This window comes from Adiantum capillus-veneris, chromosome 9 (genome assembly GCF_014529385.1).
Source record: "Adiantum capillus-veneris isolate H3 chromosome 9, ASM1452938v2, whole genome shotgun sequence".
In the NCBI taxonomy this organism is placed as follows: domain Eukaryota; kingdom Viridiplantae; phylum Streptophyta; class Polypodiopsida; order Polypodiales; family Pteridaceae; genus Adiantum; species Adiantum capillus-veneris.
In genome coordinates, this window is record NC_140939.1 from 104,937,426 (window position 1) to 104,959,279 (window position 21,854).

The 21,854-nt window shown below is 45.7% G+C and overlaps 1 protein-coding gene across 1 annotated transcript in view; it reads right to left on the reverse strand.

Annotated features, from left to right (window-relative positions):
• Positions 1-367: 367 nt before the first annotated feature.
• Positions 368-21,854, reverse strand: part of AIP3 (ABI3-interacting protein 3) — a 102,979-nt gene continuing 81,492 nt past the window's right edge. The window contains exon 3 of the mRNA XM_086519917.1: positions 368-837. Within this exon, the coding sequence (XP_086376043.1) occupies positions 577-837 (261 nt within the window). The 3' untranslated portion in view covers positions 368-576. The remainder of the gene's footprint in view (positions 838-21,854) is intronic.

Here is a 21,854-nt window from a genome sequence, read left to right on the forward strand (position 1 = left end):
ACTTCTCCACGGTCCAGGCCATACTCTCTCTAGCAAGGCTTCATGAGTCCTTATTTATGTCTGCTCCCATCTGCCCTTTCTGCAAATCAACCCACAGACCATGCCCTTCGTAGCCCATCCTTCGACACTGTAAAGCCATCTGCAATTGGACACACCCCTGCTTGCTTGGTGAATCTGTTAAGCCAGGTGTACCTGCGCATGTCCACGTTCACACATGGGGTTGTGTGTGGTGTGTATGTGTCTGATGTGCATGTATGCGGGTGTTGAGCGGTTTATCCGGTAAAGCCATTGCATCATCCAGGCATAACGGCATATACAATGTTTAACAAGTCATCATGAATCTTAATAGACCTAGTCAAGCCCAGTAAAGTATCATTAACAGGTCTTGTGTTATAAAGCTAGAATTCATAGAGACAAAGGGGAATGCCACTTTCCTCTCCAAGATGAACGTTCAACTGTATATCATGAAAACATCGTATACATTAGTGCACAATCGCACACTAAAAAGAAGGTAGTGTAGTTCTCCCTAGATTGCATGCTTGGCAATATGCAAACCGACATTGCCAGCGTATGGAGTTAGTCTTCTTCCAGATTGATGGAGTCCTTAAATTTACCGTAAAGGATTGTCTTCAAATTTGCCATTTGCGCAAGGATAGCATCTTTTTCTTCCTCCAAGTGCTCTAGCTCTTTCTGATTTTCCTCCTTGAGAGCCTCCAGACGCTCTTCCACCTCATCCTTTGGCATGTGACAAAAAACTTCCCCAAGCTGATACCGCACAACGTCCTCGTCAGTAAGTATTAACTCATTGCTTGCATCCTCCAAATTTTCCAGCATTTCCTGTTTATTGTGAAGAGACTTTAAAAACGCTTTTGGCAATTGTCAAGTAGCTAAAAATGTATACGTATGTATAGATGGATCAAACAAACTATATTTGCAGACAAAAGAAAATGACCAATTTTGGACATAGTAGGCTGCATTTTTGGCCCTTTTCCATGTGTTTGGGCTCTAGCCAATAAGCTCTTTTCCCTCATGTTTATTCTTTAAAGACTAGACTCTAGGCTAAAATAACAAGGGCCGTCACTACCGCGCAGACGGCGGCACTGCCTGCTTAGAGAGAGAGAGAGAGAGAGAGAGAGAGAGAGAGAGAGAGGATCTTCTCTGCTCGAATCTCCTTGCGCAGCTGCTATCGCAAAAGTTTATTTACAGCAGCGCTATTTTTATTACAAGCATTGCTGAAAGGACTTACCCTGAAAAGAAGCATCTTAAAATAGCTTCTAAAAGCTTTTAAAATGTGTACAACATTTGATAGGCAGCATGCCTATATCACTCCCTGCAAGCAGGCAGTGACAACAAGTCTTCTCTTTATTTATTGTTCGTACCATCCACTATACGTCATGATTTTTGCAGTTCAACTAACAACTTACGTCTTCATACGAGTACTGATAGTACATGACCGTACGTGTCAACCCTGGTGCTGATTGGACTCATTGGAATTCGTGCTCACACAAGAAATGGAGCCCAAGGGTGGACATCAAAGGGCAGAAGAGCCCTGCTGGAAGAGTGTAAGTTTCAGAAGACTATAGTAGTAGTGATGATCTGGCATGTTAATCCATGCCTAAAGGAGGTCTCTAGTGGCAGACGGCAGAATTTGGGCTCTATGCATAGGTTGTGACCATCTAGAGGTTTACGAGATATGACTACCTAGGGCAAGTACTGGCATGGTTAACACTCTACAGCCTGGCCCTTGCCTAAGAGACAGCACCCTGATTCAGATTTTATAAGGATACCCTTCTTAATGACCCACTCTGGACTCCCACATGCAAGCTTGGAGCCACAATCATAACATAACATGGGAGCCGATTCACATTTAGTTCAGTTGCAGAGCTCGCTGATTTACCTGGGATAGCCAACGCTGTTGGAGATTGTATCATCAAACCTGATGGTGGCACTTTGGCTCCATATTATATTGTATAGCCTTGGATATGCATTTAGTCTATGTGAGATTGGCTCATGTTTTGCCATGCTACGACGGCTTGTGTGACTTCCCACTTCTTTGTCCTCCGACCGCCAGAGTTCAACCTTCTGATACCCTTTGGCATCAGATTGCACCAAAGCCTTGGCTGCAAACAACATATTTCTAGAATGACAATTGTAGTTTCTACTCTTCCATAATGCCCTCTGTTCCTCGCATCTAGCTCCTTGATCACCCTTGAAACAAATTAGGCGAGTCATATATTTCATTATCCACATCCATCATATAGCAATGGTAAATTCTCAATAAAGATACAATTTCACCGGCCTATTGAGAACATTGTTAAAAGATATGCTCCTCAAGAGAATGGTCCACTTTTTCTCACCTAGTCACCACCTTGCTCCATCCGAACTGGAAAGCTTTTGTTTGTGAGGCTAAACTGAGGAGACATGAAGAAACTGCTCCAAATCATCCCGCAACATGCCAAGTTGTACACAAGTAAAAAATCAGCCATAACCTCATCTTTATACCACACTAGTGTCGAAGGTGCTTTTCGTTACAGCTTAATTCACAGCTTCATGTTGGATTATGCATTCCGAGAGCTTGTCCAGACTGCGTTGTCTCATTAGCAATTTTCTTTTTCTAGGTCCAGTATGGACTGTAGATACCTCGGTCAGAGTTGCTTGGTGTACTTGCATGTTTCTGTGATCTTAGGAAGGTGACCAGGGCAAAGTTACCCGGAACGGGGAACGGGGGCCTCTGGAACGGGGGGGACCCGAAAAAGCGGAACGGGAACGGGGGCCGGAACGGCAAGCTTAAAATATGCTTAAATTAGGTTGAATTTAACTTATATGTTAGCAGGGACCCATACACACCCATTAGTCAAGTAGAATCCTATTTAGGCATGCTTTGCAATGATTTTTCATTCTTAAGGCTTACACACGATTGCGCTACGCGCCGATGCGATAACCGGTTGCAAACGCACTACACAACACATGAACTCAGATCATCCTTCACAAAAGCATCTTGATTGAATGATTCTTCATACACAGAACATTAACTTAAAGTTGAATAGAGTCCAAACTCCACACAAAAGCTTGGAACAAAAAGATGATGGCTTATAAAGATGGCTTACAAGGCCAGCCAAGGCGCTACAAAAAGACATGTAGAGGTTAGAGTGCTAAATAAAACTGTAAGAGTCACTAGGTGACATGTCGACTCAATCACTCATGTGGTGGTGCAATACAGAAAGAGGGCAAATCCGGCGGCTCCAAAGGAAACAAATGCCAAAAACCAATAAGCAATGAGTCATGACTCATGCCTGATGTTACCTCTGGGTAGGGCAAAAGAGCATCCCAACTCCCAATCTGTAGTGGTGTCTTGGATGTCATAAATATCATCCCAATCCTCCTGCATAGGCTCATCCTCATGCCTCTCCAAGCTTCTCTGTCTCTGCCTCCATCTTCCACTATAGAAAAGGATCTGTCACTTTGGATACTGACTTGCAAAGCGTTCTTCAGTTTGCACCAACAAAAACAAGGTCATTTGCTTTCTCCACTCCAAGTCGGTTCCTCTTTCTAGATGCAATGTGGCTATATACACTCCATAATTGCTCCAAGCAAGAGGAGCTAACCGCTTGGCTGAGAATGCGGATGGCAAGTCGCTGAAGATCGGGACCATCTGAACCATTTTCTTGCCACCGCAAGACAGAGGAAATTTTGGTGCCATCAATTTGGGCATTGGCTATCCCAATTGATCCTCGCATATCCCTGTAAAATGCAAGTTGATCCTTGATTTAGAGGCATGTCACGATCACGGCGAAGCTTCTTCAAGATGGTGTTCCAATGTTTGTTCACCCCCAAATCATGCTCCTGTCCTGCACCCTGAAACTCTCGATCCAACACAAAAGTTGCACCATGAAGAGGTGGACTATAGGCATTCCACTTGCTACTGCAAAGGTCTTTGGTTTCTTCCAATCTATCTGGATCCTTCTCAAGAACTTCAAGAGTCCACCATGCGATCCATTGCTTCGTAGACCTTGCCAATGCAAGGTTGCATACCATCCATCACTCTAAGCAAGTGGATCACTACTTTCACCATCCTGTCAAGAGTCTTGAGAGACTCCCAGAACTCAGGATCCTCTACCTTCCGTATACAAATGATCCCTGTGGCTGTACTTGCATGGGAAGCCTCAGCAAACTCTGTACTAATGAAGAGTTACCGCACTACACTTTGACACTGTACAAAGCGGCTCACCATCAAATAGTTGTAAGCAAAGCGGGTCTCACAATACTTGAGAAGCACTTTGCCCCCCGACCGCTTCAAGAACTTGGCCCGAAGCACGTTGTGATTGTTGATGAAAGAGAGGGAAGGAGCGTGAGAGACAGCGAGAGGGAAAAAGCTGCTTGATTCCCTTAGGCGGGCCTTCTCAAAACGTAAGAGCACCCGATCGTCTTTCTTAAATTTCAAATCTCGTCGATGTCGATCTGCTGCCTTCTTATATCGTTCTTGAGATTTCTCTAAAGCCTCCCGGACCTTGGTAAAAACAGTGTCCAAGTTCCTCGTGTACTGGTCACCTTCAAAAATCTTGTCCTTAGTGTTGAGAAAGGGTGGAACCTTCGGAGCACCTTCAATTTTCTCAAATGGCGCCTTCCTCCTCGAAGAGTGAACCCTATTGTTATAGGCAAATTCCACCAAAGGCAAAAAAAATTCCTATTGAGTCTTCTTATCAGAGATGTAAGACTTCAATAAATCCAGAATAATTGAATTTGCAATCTTAGAATTGCCCATCTGTCTACGGATGGAATGATGACGAGAACTGTAATCGTGTGCCACTGTTCTCCCAAATAGCCCTCCAAAACAAACTCGTGAATCGGGGATCTCTATCGGAGACTATCGTCTCAGGCATGCCATGTAATTGAAATATCTGTGAAATGAACACTCGCTAAATGGTCTGGCTTGACAGTTTTCTTCACTGGAATGAAGTGAGTTTGCTTGCTAAATCTGTCAATGACAGTCCAAATGCCATCGTGCCCACTCTATCTTTTGGAGATCAAAGGTGAAATCCATTGCAATACTTTCCCAAGGGCGGGTGTCACGAGTCTATGGCAACTTTACTTGTTGATTTCTTTTTGGGGGAATTTTATTTGACTTGTTTTAAAGCACCCCTCTGGAAATGCCAATGCCCGAGTTGCATGGTGTGAGGCGGACAGTGAGAGTCTAGGCCGGACGGCTAGTGAGCAATGAAGTTGGGCAAATGGACTAAGGTTAGCCACGGTGGGGCTACGAGTGTAAATCACGTTATAGCTGGCCGACATTGCATTTTTCAATGTGGTTCCAGTGGTGATTGATGGTCAGATGACCAGTGTGAGTGCCATGGAAGCATCTCCTACAATTTAGGGAACTGCTCTTTTGGACCTGAAAATGTGTTCGCGTCATTACCTCCGGTATGACAAGGGGAACATTTTATTACTCTGCCGCGAAGTCAACTGGGCAACCGGTCGGGAGATTTTTAGGCGGCAACCCCAAAACAGGAAATGGCTTGTAAACGCACCAAGTGGCACATTTCTGTGCACTTTCCTCATGCAAGAAGAGGTGGCGCTGATTTATACCTGGGAGGCTCATTTGCAAGCTCTCTGTCACAGGTTAAGAGCTATGGAGTGCTTCCTTTCCCTCTTATGTACAGTGCGGTGCCAGGAGTGATGCCCTGCACGCTACGCATTGCTCTCTCTCTCCCCTACGAGCAGTTATGTTATGCCTCTCAAGTGGGCTTCTCATTTGACCAATGTACAGTTGTGTGGATTCATGCGCGATTGCCGAGGCAAGAGCCTCTTGCACGAGTACTGGATTAGCTAGTGGCTAATCCCCCGCAGGTACAGGTGAATTCGGAGAGGTTTCACGTGAGAAATCTCGTCCAATTCAAAGGGCAAGTAGCTCTACAGGTGCGGGAGCGCGAGGACTTGCTACGGATGCGACCGGCATGCGAAATGGAGCCCGAAACAAGGAGTTACAGCCTGCTGTGTATTTGTGCAGGTTTAGGGTTTCGGCCCTAAACGGTCCCTAATACCCCCAGGAGGTTCGGGGACGCGAGCGGACCGTTGTAGAGGTGATCTGGCGCATTTTCGGAGCAGAAAACAGAGAATTCACCGTGCTGCAAATTCTCGCCAGGTTTTGCAAAGTGTCTGTATGTGTCGGAAAAGTCCTCTATTGTGTAGGGATGTTGACTGTGAAGCGTCCTAGCACAGTTATGCTACCGAAATCGGGCCAGAACAGGTGCAATTCAGCCCGAATTATGCGGGGCAGCTTGTAGGAAATCGCAGGTTTTTATTCCCTCTGTTAAAGAATAAAGAAATACCGAAAGGGGCGCCAACCTTTGGGGCCTACAGGTGTCGCTGTCTGCTTGGGAGCATTCTAGCTTCCTGGCCGTGCTTTTGTTTTGAAGTGTAATCCTATTCCCACATACAGGTTCCTTTTAAGTCATTGCTTTGTGTCGTAAAGTTACGTGTTAAAGAATCGGGTGAAAGCTAACGTCTACCGCCTTACGGGCCGGTTTCAACGGGTGGGAATGGGTTGTAGTAATCCCTGTGCCTTAATGCCTGTCAAACTTGACCTTCTGGCATACTAAACAACTGTGAACAAAGTCGTCCACATCCTTCTTGCGTCTAGGCCAAAAGAAATAACGCTCCACACCTTTCAAGGTGGTGTCGATGCCGCAGTGACCCGTAAAAGGTGGACAATGGCACTCAATCAAAACCTTATATTGAATGTCCACCCTCTTTGAATTCCTTTGTCTTCTTGCTCTTATCTTCTTGCGCTTCTTCAATTGCTTTTTCAATTGATTCTTCGTGTCCAAAAGCTGATTGATCTTCTAGGTCTGAACCACCTCTTCAAGTTCTTCTTCTGTAAACATCCTCAGAGTAGGAGGTTTCTTAATTGCCGATTTGATTGGTGGTTCGGTGGCTTTCTGCCACTAAGTATGTACTTCAGCCATGAACTCCTGAGTCAAAAATTTTGCAAACTGGAAATCTTTAGCAAACTGAAGCATCTGCTTTGTGCACTCCTCAACCTGTCATCGACGATGCATCTCCCAAAGTTTATACTTTGTAGGCGGCACCGAGGTGGCCCATACTCATCTTCTGTTAAGTCGTTTGAAGTTTCTGCATTGCCTTCTCACATCTCAGCGGTTGTAGAAGAGGTCGATTGGTTCGTTTCAAAATTCAAAAGTGTCGCAAGAAAAGGGATCGGATTTCCCGATTAAAGGAGAAATTGGCCGTGCTCTGATACCACTGTAACAAACTTGGACACCCCAAGTCAAGATTCTATCGCAACATAGCACAGATTCACTTCAAAACACTTCACAAACTTAAGAGAGAGTCGACACGCCCAGCGTAGTACTGTGCCAAGAGAGATATGCCCCAAAGACTAGCGCCCCTTGCGGTATTTCTTTTATATTAATCTTTGAGCAAAGTAAATTGCCCGTCGATGCTCGCTCTCAGACTCTGCGTCCAGATGCTCTGCAGAGTGAGCCCCTTGGGTTCAATATAAAGGTTACAAAGGGATGCCAAAAGCAGAGCCCCCAAAAGCAGTAAATCAAAAGCTATTAACTCCAAAAGCAACTTGGGTAAAACTCTACCAGTAAAAACAACAGCATAATCCGCGAAAATCCGTACAGCCAGGCCACGTCAGCACCAGCGTAAAACGCAGAGTTCTGTACATTTTGCCACGTCAGCAGGTCGACGAAATCGTGGGGTTCCGTACTGCTGCCACGTCAGCCAGTCAACGTGAATTGCAGGATTTCGTACAGGCAACCACGTCATCACTTTGTGGGTGTGTGTGTGTGTGTGTGTGTCCGGATTGCTCTGCCACGTCATCAATCTGTGACATACCCCCCTAGGAAATGCCGCTTTGGGGTCTAGTTTTGTCATATGATGCAGTCTTCTCTCACAATTAGCATGAGAATCGGGCGAGTGGCGTTTGCCCTCAGTAGCAAATCTGTATCAGACAGTATTTTTGTTTTAGTATTCTGCTAGCATTAGTTGCCATATCTTTCTGAGGTAGCAGAGTTTGGATTATTGGCCTACATGATTGAAGATCTGGCTGGATGTTGGACTATCTCATGCTTTCATGTTCAGATTTTTTGGGAGCTTTCTATGGGATTTGCATATCAGCCCGATATCTTGCACTTTATGTGGTTGAGGACTCCTGCTGGTCCGCCGGTGGAGACATGTGTCGGTACTACTAGACATGATCAGTCTTGTTTACGATGCACCTTACATATAGATGAGATTAGTAGCCATTGTCTTTGGGTTTTCCCTCATGCTCATATGGTCTGGCGTGCAGCCTGTGTTCCTTTCCAACAGAAGACACAGAATGGCGATCCCTGCGAGCTTGATGGCCGAGGTGGAACGGCTTCAAGCCACCTCATTCATTTGCAAGATTGTTGGCACACGACCCAGCAAAGGCCAAGTTCGGGACCTGCTACAGGCCCAACTCCTCATCGAGCTGAGCAAGATCATGAATTTGCAGATTCTTGGGAGAGGCTACTATCACATAGAAGTCGAGTATCCAGAGATGGCAGCCAAAGTGATCTCGATGAGTCTGCTAGGCATTCCGGTGGCTCAAGCTTACTTCAGACAATGGCACCACGGCTTCGACCCGACTACAAATGTGCTTGAGGAGGAGGCAGATCTTCCCAGCTCAGTTTGCTTTCCAAGACTAAGGGGGGAGTATCTTCCCTTACTCTCCACGATTGTTTAGGATGGTCTTAGAGACCGTGCGCGCCTCCGCTTAAGTTGTGGCCAAGGCTGCAAGGTTACCAACTTGACAGGTTCTTGTTAGAGAGAGACATACACTTCCAAAGGTGGTTCTGCTACCTTGGGTGAGTGGTGGTTGGATCAGACAAAGTGAAGAGTATTGAGGCCTCCCAAATCAATGCTTCATATGCATACAGATGGGCCATCTTGCCAAGGCCTGTCCACGGGAAGGAGGCCCTGACTCGCGCCACAAACCCAACCTACTCAGGCTGCCACGCTTAGCAGGCAGAGACACAGGGAGCATAGGCAGATACCTAGTCTGAGACAGGTGCCGAGGCAGAGGAGGGCTGGCAACACGTTCGTGGTCGTCGTCTCGCCAGGGGCAAACACGTCAATTTAGCGCCCTTGGTGGTCAGCCTACACTAGGCCAGCAGCAGCAATGTCTTCCCACAAGGAACCGTTTCGACCCTTTACAACAGGATGAGCCGGCGGATACCACCTCCACCTCAGCTTCGCCACCGTCAGTCCCCCCCCCCTCCGCCTACCATCCCCACCTCTCCGCCTCCACCCTCACTCCCTGTCACAGTCTTGGGCACCCCAAGACGAGAATCCAACACGACACACGCAAGAATCACTTAAAATACTTCAAAACTTAAAATCACAATTCAATTTTGGTCGACAGGGCCCGGCGTAGTTCCATGCCCAAAGAGATTGGCCCTAAAGACTGGCGCCCTTTCCGTATTTCTTTTATTTTAATGCTTGATCAACGTACAATTCCCGTGGATCCTCGGCTCTCAGACTCTACGTCCAAATGCCCTAAAGAGTGAGGCCCTTGGGTTCCTTTTATTCTTACAAAGGGATGCCAAAAGCAGAGCCCCAAAAGCAGTTAAACTCAAAAGCAAAATGTCCCAAAAGCAACTAGTCCTCAAAAATTGCCAAAAAGCACCAGCGCAAATTGCGAAAATCCGTACTGTCGTCACGTCATCAGCCAGTGCAAAATAGAGGTTTCCATACATTCTGCCACGTCAGCCTGCCAACGCGTTTTGCGAGAGTCCGTACTGCTACCACATCGCACTCCTATTGCAAGGTCACTGTGTGAGTGTGTCCAGGCAGTGTTGCCACGTCATCATTTTGTGACATATCCCCCTCTTGAAAGAATTATAATCGGCCTCGATTATGTCTGCATAATCAGACATAAGCCATAAATCAGTTCGGTAGACACTGACTCTAAGTACTGACGCACTAGACACCACAAATCCAACACTTGTACACAGACGACAGTCACGTCACATCACATCATATCACATACTAAACACGGTGTTTCAATCATCTAGTCATCTTATCCGTCCAAAAGTCTTGATGCACCTAGATCCCTGAGTAGCCATCTCATCCCGCAGGAACTCTTGATGCACTTACCACGGTATCCAGTCATCTCATTCATATGGGAATCTTGATGCACTAGAATCATTCAACATGCGTCATCATCCATTCATTCAAATTCATCATTCTTATCTACACACGTCAATCCTTTCAGCTTTCATCCCATCTTGAGAGGAGACTCAATGGCCTCAGACCATCTCGAGTGAATCTCATCAATCGGGTAATTCTTCGCAAATCTCGGGTCCCTGTAGTACTTGACCAACCTTTTCACACACGTGTCAGCCTACAGTCAACGCTTGTACTTCGCTCTGGCAAACTTCTCCGTCATAAAAAAATTTGCCCAGATCTTCATTCTTTTCTTAAATTCTCGCACCAGATTTCAACTCTTCTTTGCCTTCCCACTGAGAGGTGTTATCCCTGTCAGATTCTCCAAGAGAACCCATGTGTAATCTGGGATTCTTTATGGCTTAATCGCTGTAAGACAGAGCGATGACGACCGAAGCACGCCCAATGCGCGATGAAGTAAGGGTGGGAGTGGCTAATAAGTGCGGGGTCGGGACACGAAGATTCTTCAATAACAAATTTCAAAGTACCCTGTTTGCTCTTGGAGAAGACCGGTATGGTTTGAGAAAAGCACACTCCTGATGCTCTGATACCACTGTCAAAGTCTTGGGCACCCCAAGACGAGAATCCAACACGGCACACGCAAGAATCACTTAAAATACTTCAAAACTTAAAATCACAGTTCAATTTTGGCCGACACGGCTCGACGTAGTTCCGTGCCCAGAGAGATTGGCCCCAAAGACTTGCGCCCCTTTAATATTTCTTTTATATTAATGCTTGATCAAAGTACAACTCCGTGGGTCCTCCCCAAAGGCAGTTAAACTCAAAAGCAAATTGTTCCAAAAGCAATTGCTCCTCAAAAATTGCCAAAAAGCACCAACGCAATGAAGAGGAGCCAGGAGCACAGCGGAAGCGGAAGAGGAATACACACACACACACCATAGCCACACTCAGGTTGGAGGGGGAGAGCCGACACACACTGTGTGCCTCCTTTCTTTCTTCTCTCTCTTATGCACTAAGGCATAATACACACTGTACTTAGTGTTAGTGGCTCACACAAGTGTATAGCTGTACACTTAGGGTTAGTAGGAGTTAGTGATGGGCGGTCGGCCACATGGCCATTAAACCTAACATTCTCCCACTCTGACCAATGTGGGAGACCATAAGAATGGAAGAGAACCACTCTTCACCTAATGTCCATCAACTCAAGACAGTGTTGAAACTGATGGCTGGAGAGACTTTGAGTGAGTGCATCCGCTGTGTTCTCTGATGTAGGAATCTTCACTAAATCAAGGCTCTTGTTTGCCAAGCATTCACGACTAAAGTGATAACGCACATCAATGTGTTTCGTTCTGGAATGAAACACTGGATTGTTAACCAAGGCAATAGCACTTTGACTGTCACAATGAAGAACTGGTGTACACTTCTCCAGTTCAAGATCATTCACTAGGCAAGCAAGCGAAATAGCTTCTTTGCATGCTTCACTCAATGCAACATACTCTACCTCTATGGTAGAAATGGATGTACAGTCTTGAAGAACGGATCTCCAAGAAATAGCAGAACCAACAAATGTGTAAATCCAACCTGTTGTTGATTTACGACTGTCAACACAGCCTGCATAATCACTGTCTACAAATCCCTGAATGAATGACTCTCCACGACCATAGCATAACTGTCTATCTGCAGTGCCACTCAAGTATCTGAGAATCGACTTGACAGCATCCCAATGCTTTTTACCAGGGTTAGACATAAATCTGCTGACAACTCCCACTGCATGTGCAATGTCAGCTCTTGTACCCACCATGGCATACATGAGACTACCACAAGCTAAAGCGTAAGGAACCTTAGCCATTGCAGCTTTTTCCTCAGCAGATTTGGGACAATCTTTCTTGCTAAGTTTCAAATATGCAAGCAATGGAGTACTCAAAGCCTTCCCCTTCTGCATGTTGAAACGATCAAGAACCTTGTGCACATACTCTTTTTGAGAAAGGTACAACAACCTCTTCTTACGGTCACGAGTAATGCCTTCACCCAAATCTTTCATGTCAAATTGACTGTTCAGCTTGGTTTTCAAGTCAACATATCCTTCTTGGAATGACCGATAATAAGCATGTCATCTACATTAAGGATAAGCATAATAAGTTGTCCATTGGGTTGTCTTTTCACGTAAAGACATGGATCCTCATTATTACGCTTATAGTCTAGGGAATACATAAATGCATCAAACTTTTGATACCATTGTTTGGATGATTGCTTCAAGCCATAAAGACCTTTCAGAAGCTTACAGACCAAATGTTCCTTGCCCTTTAGCACAAACCCTTCAGGTTGCTGCATATAAATCTCTCCATATCACCATGTAAGAAAGCTATAATGACATCCATTTGATCAAGCTCTATATCTTCAATGGCAATCAAAGAAAGCAACATTCTAAGTGTTGTCATCTTGACTACTGGAGAAAAGATTTCCTGGAAATCGACACCATATTCTTGCTTAAAACCTTTGGCAACTAAACGAGCTTTGAAATTGTCAATCTTCTTCTTGTAAACCCATTTACACGGCAATGCTTTCCTAGCTTTTGGCAATGGAACAAGTTCCCATGTTTTGTTATTTGCAATACTGGACAACTCCCTCTTCATAGCATGTTCCCACTGAACCTTATCATTGGCTAGCATAGCCTCTTTGCAACCAGAAGGCTCACCACTATCTGTCAGCAAAACAAAATCCACGCCTGGAACAAAACGTTCTCGCGGATGTGAGACTCTTTGAGATCTCCGCGGCTCATCAGAACTCGTACTAGCCTGTGTAGTAAGTGGCTCGGGAGCTGTCTGGACAAGAGGTGATACATCGGAAAAAGTCCCTTCCCGGAATTCAACCTCTTTCATTGGCTTTCTATGCATCTTAGTCTCATTAAAGACAACATCACTGCTACGGATCACTAATCGACATTCCGGATCCCATAAACGATAGCCAAATTGACCATCTATACCATAGCCAAATTGACCATCTATATCATAGCCAATAAAGATGTATTTCCTCGACTTAGGATCTAGCTTAGCACGCAACTCCTTGGGTACATGTGCATAAACTTCACAGCCAAATGTGCGGAGTTTTCATAAGACAATTTATGTCCCGACCATAACTCCAAAGGTACACGAAACTGTAATGAAGCATGTGGTGATCTATTGATCAAGTACACGGTTGTGTGTAATGCTTCAACCCAAAACGCTTGCGGTAAATTAGCCTGTGATAGCATAGACACAATCCACTCTTGGATGGTCCTATTCATTCGTTTTGCAACACCAATTTGTGCAGGGGTATAAGGAGCTGTACACTCACGCTTAATTTCCCTACTTGAACTGAAGCCTGTAAACTCTTTGGAGACATTTTCTCCACCTTTGTCTGAGCGCAAAGCTTTCAACTTATGTTCAGACTGAGTTTCAACACTAGATAAGAGCTTCTTGAAGCAAGAAAAGGTCTCATCTTTAGACTTCATGGCGTAGACCCAAACATGCCGTGTTGCATCATCAATGAATGTAACATAATAGGACGCACCACCATGGGATTCAGAAGGCATAGGCCCACATAAATCATTGTGCACAAGCTCTAAGGATTTTCTTTCTTTGTCAAAAGAATGTGTACGATGTGTTTGCTTTCCATATTGACAGTGCTCACAAAAGGGAAAATCAAAAATGACAAAGACGGTAAGTAGCCCAAACAAGAGTGTCTCCATTCCCTTCATTGACATATGTCCTAACCGGCTATGCCACAAAGCAACGGTTGGCAGCTCGGTTATAGAAAGAACACTGTTTTTATCAGATACATAAAGAGAATAAAGTGAACCAACTTTAAAACCATGGGCTATAATAAGATGACCCTTCGCAACACGCCAAGACTGCTGATCAAAAGTGACTTTGTAACCCAAGTCACCAAGACGTCCAAATCAGATTGCTTGTCGAGGCTTGAACATGACACACATTATGGATGATAAACTTCACCCCATTTGATATAACCATGGCAATATCACCTACGCAAACAATGTCACAAGAGTAACCTGGCACCAAGTGTAACAGAGCCAATGGTTTCCTCGTATGTGGTAAAGCAATGTCTATGAGGTGTGACATGCAACGAAGCACCCAAATCAAGAATCCATGTATAGGATACTTCACCACTAACAAGGAGTTCAGCTGGCATAGAACTCTGCAAAGATAAGAGTTTCCTATGCATCGTAAAAGACATCATTATTTTCAGTCAATATATTAATGTCTTGCCCATCAGTGTCATCCTGAACTATGTTCAGTTCTTCAATCTTAACTGAACTCTTTGGTTTCTCTTCTTCATCATCATGATCTTTGCTTTTACCTTTGCCCTTCTCTTTGTCACGCTTCTAAGCATAACAATCTTTCTTTATGTAACCAAACTTATCACAATAATGGCATTGAACATTGCGGCGACCACGAGACTTTGATCTATCTTTGATGTATCTCTATTGCCCTCTTTCTTGGACTCACATTGCGAGCAGTCCTTACGTTGCTTATCATCCCTTTGCACATAATGAGCTTCGCCATGATGCGAGCTAGTCATGGTCTTCCAACGCATCTCCTCTAACAAAAGTGCACTAGTAACATCATCATATTTTAGCGTGCCATTAGGAGCAGAGTTACTAACAGTTGCGCAAAAGATATCCCAAAAGGGTGGCAACGAACAAAGCAAAAAGATTGCTTTCATCTCATCATCAATGATCATGCGCTGTGCACGAATCTAAGCAAAAAAAGAATCAAAATCATTGATATGGCTGGCAACGCTAGTGGACTCCTTCATACGAAGGTTGAAAAGTTTTCGCATCAGGAAAATCTTATTGCTAGCCGTATCCTTTTCGTAACTGTCGCATAATTTCTGCCATAAAGCATGAGCAGTCTCGCATTCTAACACTAAAAAGTACACCGACTCACCAAGGTGCAGTCTAATCGTAGACCTGCATAGCTCATCAAGCTCCTTCCACTCAAACTGAGTCATGTGCATATCTTCAGTTCTAGCCGCATAGGCAATAGGCAACTTCTGCTTCTTTTGAACAAGCATATCATGCATTTGGTTCTACCAAAGCTAAAAATTAGTGCCATCAAACTTCTTGATGTCATAAATGTCAAGGTCTTTGCTAGTAGACATGGTGAGAAAACTACCAAAAGATTTTGGGAAAATTAGTGCCATCAAACTTCTTGATGTCATAAATGTCAAGGTCTTTGCTAGTAGACATGGTGAGAAAACTACCAAAAGATTTTGGGAAAATTTCGGCAAAGACTCCTTCGTATTTGGGACTATGTCAATGACCAAGTATGTCACTCACAAAGCATAAAAGAGGGCAATGCCTCTCAAAAGCACACTTTATAGAGATCAATTGAGGTGCATAAACTGTCAAACTGAACATAGACCGCCAACTCGGCGTCAAAAGCACCTATACTTCTCTATACCTGTCCTATGGCAAGGCCTCGTAAGGGATGCTCCAGCTACATGTATCACCAGAGGTATCTCCACATTTGAGAATACCCCAGCTCAATGAAAACCTCACGCTATCGACCCTTCAACAACGTAGGGTATGCAGCAAAACGTATAGCCAAGTCTCAGAAATGGCTATCATCCGGACCAAGTCTCAGAAATAGCCGAGACTGCCGTACTAGCCACAAGATGGCTCCACAAAAGCGTACAATGGCAGTATCCACAAAGACGTACAAGGCTGTCACGACGCTCAAACAAGCGCTAAAAGCATGTGCATGCAAAGAAATATCCCTAGGGAAAGTCAAACCGCTCTCAAAAGAGCTCAAACACTGTCAAAGGTGCCAACATATACATGTACGCATAAAAAACTGCTCCCATTGGAACCAGAATATCGCAAGCACTGAAACCTGTAGCCTGTGAGTTGATGCCGTCGATGTCCTAGCCGAAGCCGAAATTGAGGCCGAGAAGCACAGAGAAAGCTAATTAGGCCGCTCTATGTACCTATACCTGTACCTGTATCTGTACCTGTAGTCGAAGAAGACAATGCCGTCAAACTCACACTCTATGTGTGTGTATGAGGCCACCCCGATAGAGGCTACACAATCCCGAATGAGCCGTGGGCTCTCGTAGATGGAAGAGACTGCAACAATGGTACCTGTTAACTGGCTAAGAAAGCTCTGCAACACAAACTATCAAAAGAGGACTAAAAAATGCAGCTCCTGAACCATAGCTCGAATGAGGTTTCTGATAGCACGAATGGCTCCGAAAGGGGGGTAAAACCCAAGGACACCTACTAGAAACGCTCTCGGAATGCTGAATTTGCCGATGCCGAAGTTGGAACCCTGTTTGCACTCTTGAAAGTGCACGAGCGCGCAGAAGCGATTTCGGGAATGAAACAGCTCTGATACCAGATGAAGGAGAGGAGCCGAAAGCACAGCGGAAGCGGCAGCGGAAGAGGAAGAGGAATAAACACGCACACACACTCACACACACACACCACCATAGCCACACTCACAGGTTGGAGGGGGAGAGCCGACACACATTGTGTGCCCCCTTTCTTTCTTCTCTATCTTATGCACTAAGGCACAATACACACTGTACTTAGTGTTACTGGCTCACACAAGTGTATAGCTGTACATTTAGGGTTAGTAGGAGTTAGTGATGGGCGGTCGGCCACATGGCCATTAAACCTAACACGCAAATTGCAGTGCCACGTCATCAGCCAGTGCAAAATATGGGTTTCCGTACATTCTGCCACATGAGCCTGCCATCGCATTTTCGGGAGTTCGTACTGCTGCCACGTGGCACCTCTATCGCAGGGTCATTGTGTGTGTGTCCAAGCAGTGTTGCCACGTCATCATTTTGTAAACCCCCCTCCCCTCCGTGCCTCTCCCATCCCGCTCGCTTCGTCGCCTGCTTCTTCACATACCCACCACAGGCCCACGGAATTGGTCACCCCTCGGCAGCTCGCTCTCTTGGCAGTGCATTTTCCACAAGCCGCTTGGCGCAAGAGGAGCAGCCATACTTCAGATGCCCCTGCTGGTGCAGGTGTCACCCTTTGCAGCAGTCCTCACCAGTTTCGACATCCATCGCGGCTCCCCCTCCTCCCCCTCGTCGGAGGATACCTCCTCCACCTCAGCTTCGCATCGATAGCCTCTCCCCCTCCGCCTACCATCCCCACCTCTCGGCCTCCACCCTCACCTCCCCCACCCGCCCACCATCCGCCTCTCCCATTCCCCCCACTTCATCGCCTGCTCATTCCTATACCCACCACAGGCCCATAGGATTGGTCACTCCTCGGCAGCTCGCTCTCTTGGCAGTGCATTTGACCCGAGCCGCTTGGCGCAAGAGGAGCAGCCATACTTGCAGATGCCCCTGTTGGTGCAGGTGTCGCCCTTTGCAGCAGTCCCTCGTGGGCTGACCAATTTCGACATCCATCGCCGCTCCCTCTCCCCCTCATTGGAGGATACCTCCTCCACCTACCATCCCCACCTCTCTGCCTCCACCCTCACCTCCCCTAGCTGCCCCCCCGCCGCCCTCCCATCCCCCTCGCTTCGTCGCTTGCTCCCTCCCATACCCCACCGCCAGCCCACAAGATTGGTCACTCCTCAGCAGCTCAATCTCTTGGCAGTGCATTTGCCACGAGCTACTTGGCGCGAGAGGAGCATTCATGCTTGCGGACGCCTCTGTTGGGGCTAGAGTCACCCTTTGCAGCAATCCCTCGTGAGCTGACCAATTTCGACATCCGTCACCACTAGGAATTCTTCGACTAAATCTTGAGTTTCAAGAACAAGTAGAAGTTGTTGATAATGGAGACCGTTACATCAACGAGAGGAAAGTTGCATATCTTAGGACAGATAATCTTGATCTCGTAGATGCAATGGATCTGATTGGAACAAAGGATAAAGTTGACGAGGGGGTAGAGAGACCGCCTCTGGAGAATTCTTTGAGGGCTATGTTCATAGCCATAAAACAGCTTGAGAGAGTGCTCATTGATAATCCTAGTGTCGGATTGTACAAGCTAACACCCAAAGAGGGAGAAAACTATTACATCAGGGAAGACGTGAGCGCAAAAGAGCTTACGGACATCAAGAGGATGTACGTGTACGTTAATCAGTTTAAAATGGGAAAACGACCTATTATGGTAGACAATAATGGGCATGAGTGTAAGTACGTATACGTGGCAAGCATGGAAAAGCGTTTCTGTTGGGAGAACCTTTTTATGTCATTTACATGAACCAGGTGGCCAATAGGAAGCCAGCCCAAGGAGAGTTAAGCCTTATAGATCGAGTCACGAGGATCCCACCACGTGTAGAGAAAACATGCATGACAAGGTAGGAAGCACCAAGAGTGTCAGAGCTTGGAGTGAGAGTGAGTTTCCTGTCAAAACCAACTCCTATGCTAAAAGTCAGACCTCAGATGTGGAGAGATGTAGGAAGATGTCTTCAGAAGATGAAAATTAGAAATCCTGTTGAGACAATAGATCGAGAATTGGAAGATTGGAACAAACCCCCAAGAAGGATGCTAAGCCAGTCCCCATAAACAAAACCGGTGATAATTGTGAAGGTGAAGATGGAAACACCACATTGCCAATAGAATATCAAGGAACAAAAACCATAGCTATTCTAGACAGTGGTGTGGTTGTTTCCATAGCCACAAAAGGTATTTGGGAAGAATGGGGAAAACCTGCTCGTAGGCAAACACAAATGAAATTATAGCTAGTTGATGGTCATATTGAGAAGCCTATTGAAGCTCTAAAGCAAGTAGTGATGACTTCTTGTGGCATTGCGTATGAGCACACATTTGCAATAGTAGATTTTGGTATCAAGAATACCTATGATGTTATTCTAGGAAGACCATTCATGCGCCAGTTAAAGATGGTTCAAGACTAGGGATATGATTATGTCTACTTACAGTATTTGGAGAACGTCACTCATATCAACTTGAAGGATCATAGCTACAGAGATGCACATAAGACTCCAGTTGAAGATGTTGATTCGGCTACTGCAAGGAGAGGGCACCACGTGCCAACGGAAAAGAACAGACTGAACAAACCTTTAGCACTTCAAAACAAATAAATTGAAAGACACGCACAGCACACGAGACCAGAGTGGTGGAGTTCCACCCCAAGAGAGCATTGGCCCCAAACCCTGGCGCCCCTTTCTGTATTTCTTTATATTGCTTCAGCTCAATACAACGTTGGTACTGTCCTTTGCACTTCCATGCAGAAACGTGCCAAAAAAATGAGCCCATGGCACATATTTAAAGGCCCTTGGCCTTGAAGAGCAGTTTACCGTGAAAAGCTTTAAGTCAAAAGCATCTGGTCTAAAAGCGCCTAACCCAAAAGCTGTCAACGCTTTTCACGAAAATCCGTACAGCCACGTTAGATCATCCCTATAAAGTTTTGTGACAAAAATGGTCTAGACTTAATTCCATTTTGTATAGCAAACGGGATTCAAGAACAAGACGAGCATGAGGAAAAAACGAACGGGAGTTTAACGCGAGAGCTAGAGACTAGCATGCAATATCTACGTATACAAGACGAGATTTTTATTAGGGATCTTAACACTTGTGATGACACAGAAGGAACTCTAGAAGAAAGAAAGGAGCAAGATAACGAGGATTTTTATGACACAATAGACGCTCTAGAAAGTCTCATGCGAAAGAGGAAGGGGGCTAGAGGGCAACTTCATATAACCGAACGTAGGAGCATGAAGCATTCCCCTCTTCCCCCTGCCGAGAGCACCTGACTGTGTGCACGCCTGTAGAAAGATGACACACCTCTGATCCAAGCATCTGAGAAACCCATCCTGCGTAGAGTGCCCTCCAAGAAGTCCCAGTCAACTTTGTCGTAGGCCTTCTCAAAATCGATGAGTATCACCAGATCCTCTCCTCGGAGATGAGCGAGGGCATTAGCCTCACCGTACCGTCACGTTCTCACCCCACCCAAAAGACAGTTGTCATCCCACCACACACAAATGGTGACGAGCCCATTTCACCAAACTGTTCTGCTCAATCAGATAAAGGGGAGACTTCACAGCACATGAAGGAGGCTATGCCAGATCCTCTCCTCGGAGACAAGCGAGGGCAGTAGCCTCACCGTACCGTCACGTTCTCACCCCACCCAAAAGACAGTTGTCATCCCACCACACACAAATGGTGACGAGCCCATTTCACCAAACCGTTCTGTTCAATCAGATAAAGGGGAGACTTCACAGCACATGAAGGAGGCATACCCCACTCAGAACATCATATAGATATGCCCTGGCAAGATTGCACCTCTAAAAAAGAGAAATGGTCTGACACAAGTAACTATTCTTGGCAAATATGTCAGAGCCTTCGCAAAATGGAAAAGATGGCAGAAGCAAACCGCAATCGCTCAATGATGCTAATCGAAGATCTCAATGAGCAGCTCACAGAGGAGTCCGCTTCACTGCACACAACGCAAAATGAGCTTCAAGGCACATACCAAGAGCTTGATGATGTGCATATAGAGTTGCACCAGCTGAGACAGGATCATGAAGCTTTACAAGGATATCTGAAGGGACAGCAAGCAGACACTAGACGAGCATTAGAACAACTAGAACATGTCACGAGACTGTGACAACCACTATATATATTAGTTGGTTTCTTTTCCTTGATTTTTATTTAATTTCTGGGACCCACTTGTCAAAATCACAAATGCCCGGACATTGCATGGCCAGTGTGAAATGGCCTCACCGCAGGAGTCAAGGGTAGGCAGCCACAAGATGGTTGGGCCTATCGGCCCTGGAATCTGCTTAGAAAAGAAGTGGCTAGGCTCAGTTAAAGTCATTCAGGCCCCTCGGCAAGACTTTACAAGTTAGTAGATACTAGGAATTAAACCAAAAGGAGCAAATTGGACACACGGCAATAAGAGAGAAACCTGCAAGTCAACTCACACTCAAAAGTCTCTCATTTCAAGAGGGGCCTGCCCAAAGTGAGAAAGAAGGCTAATTTTTGTATAAGTGAACACAGTGTGTGTGTGTGTGAGTAGTGGGTGCACGTGATCACAGCTTTAATGGAAATCTTGCCTTCTCCCTTGTCTCATACAACTCGATGATTTGCTCTCGCGCATCTCTCTCCCCCCTTCGCACATATGGTAATGCCCCTCTAGTTGGGCTTCCCAGATGACCATGTACAATTCTAGGGGCTTTATGCGGGTTTGCCAAGGCAAGAGCCTTCTGTACAGTAACCGAATTAGCTAATTGCTTATCCCCTTCAAGTACGCACAATTCAATCAGAAAGGAATGCAAAAACGGAGAGTTTTCTGGGGTGGAAACTCGTCCAATTTACAGGGGAACTGTCTCATTGCGCGCGGGAGCTTCTGAGACACGCATAGACGTGTTTGCTCCGCTCAAAATAATGGGAAACAGAAAATTACAGCCTGCTGTGTTTTCCTACAGGTTTAGGGTTTTGCACCTAAACTGGAAGGTAATGCAAAGGAAGCCTCGAGAAAGCCTCAGGTGCTTGTACAGGAAAACTTAAAGAGATTTCACGCGAGGAATCTCGTTTAATTCAAAGGGCAAGTGTGTCACAAACTGGTGACGTGTCATGGCCCTGGACAACTATGGGCAGCAGATACACACAAACCACAAGCTGGCCGGCTGCAGAATTCCGAAAATCCCGCTGACATGCTGACGTGGCCATGACCTCTTAGCACGGAACTCTGCCGGGCC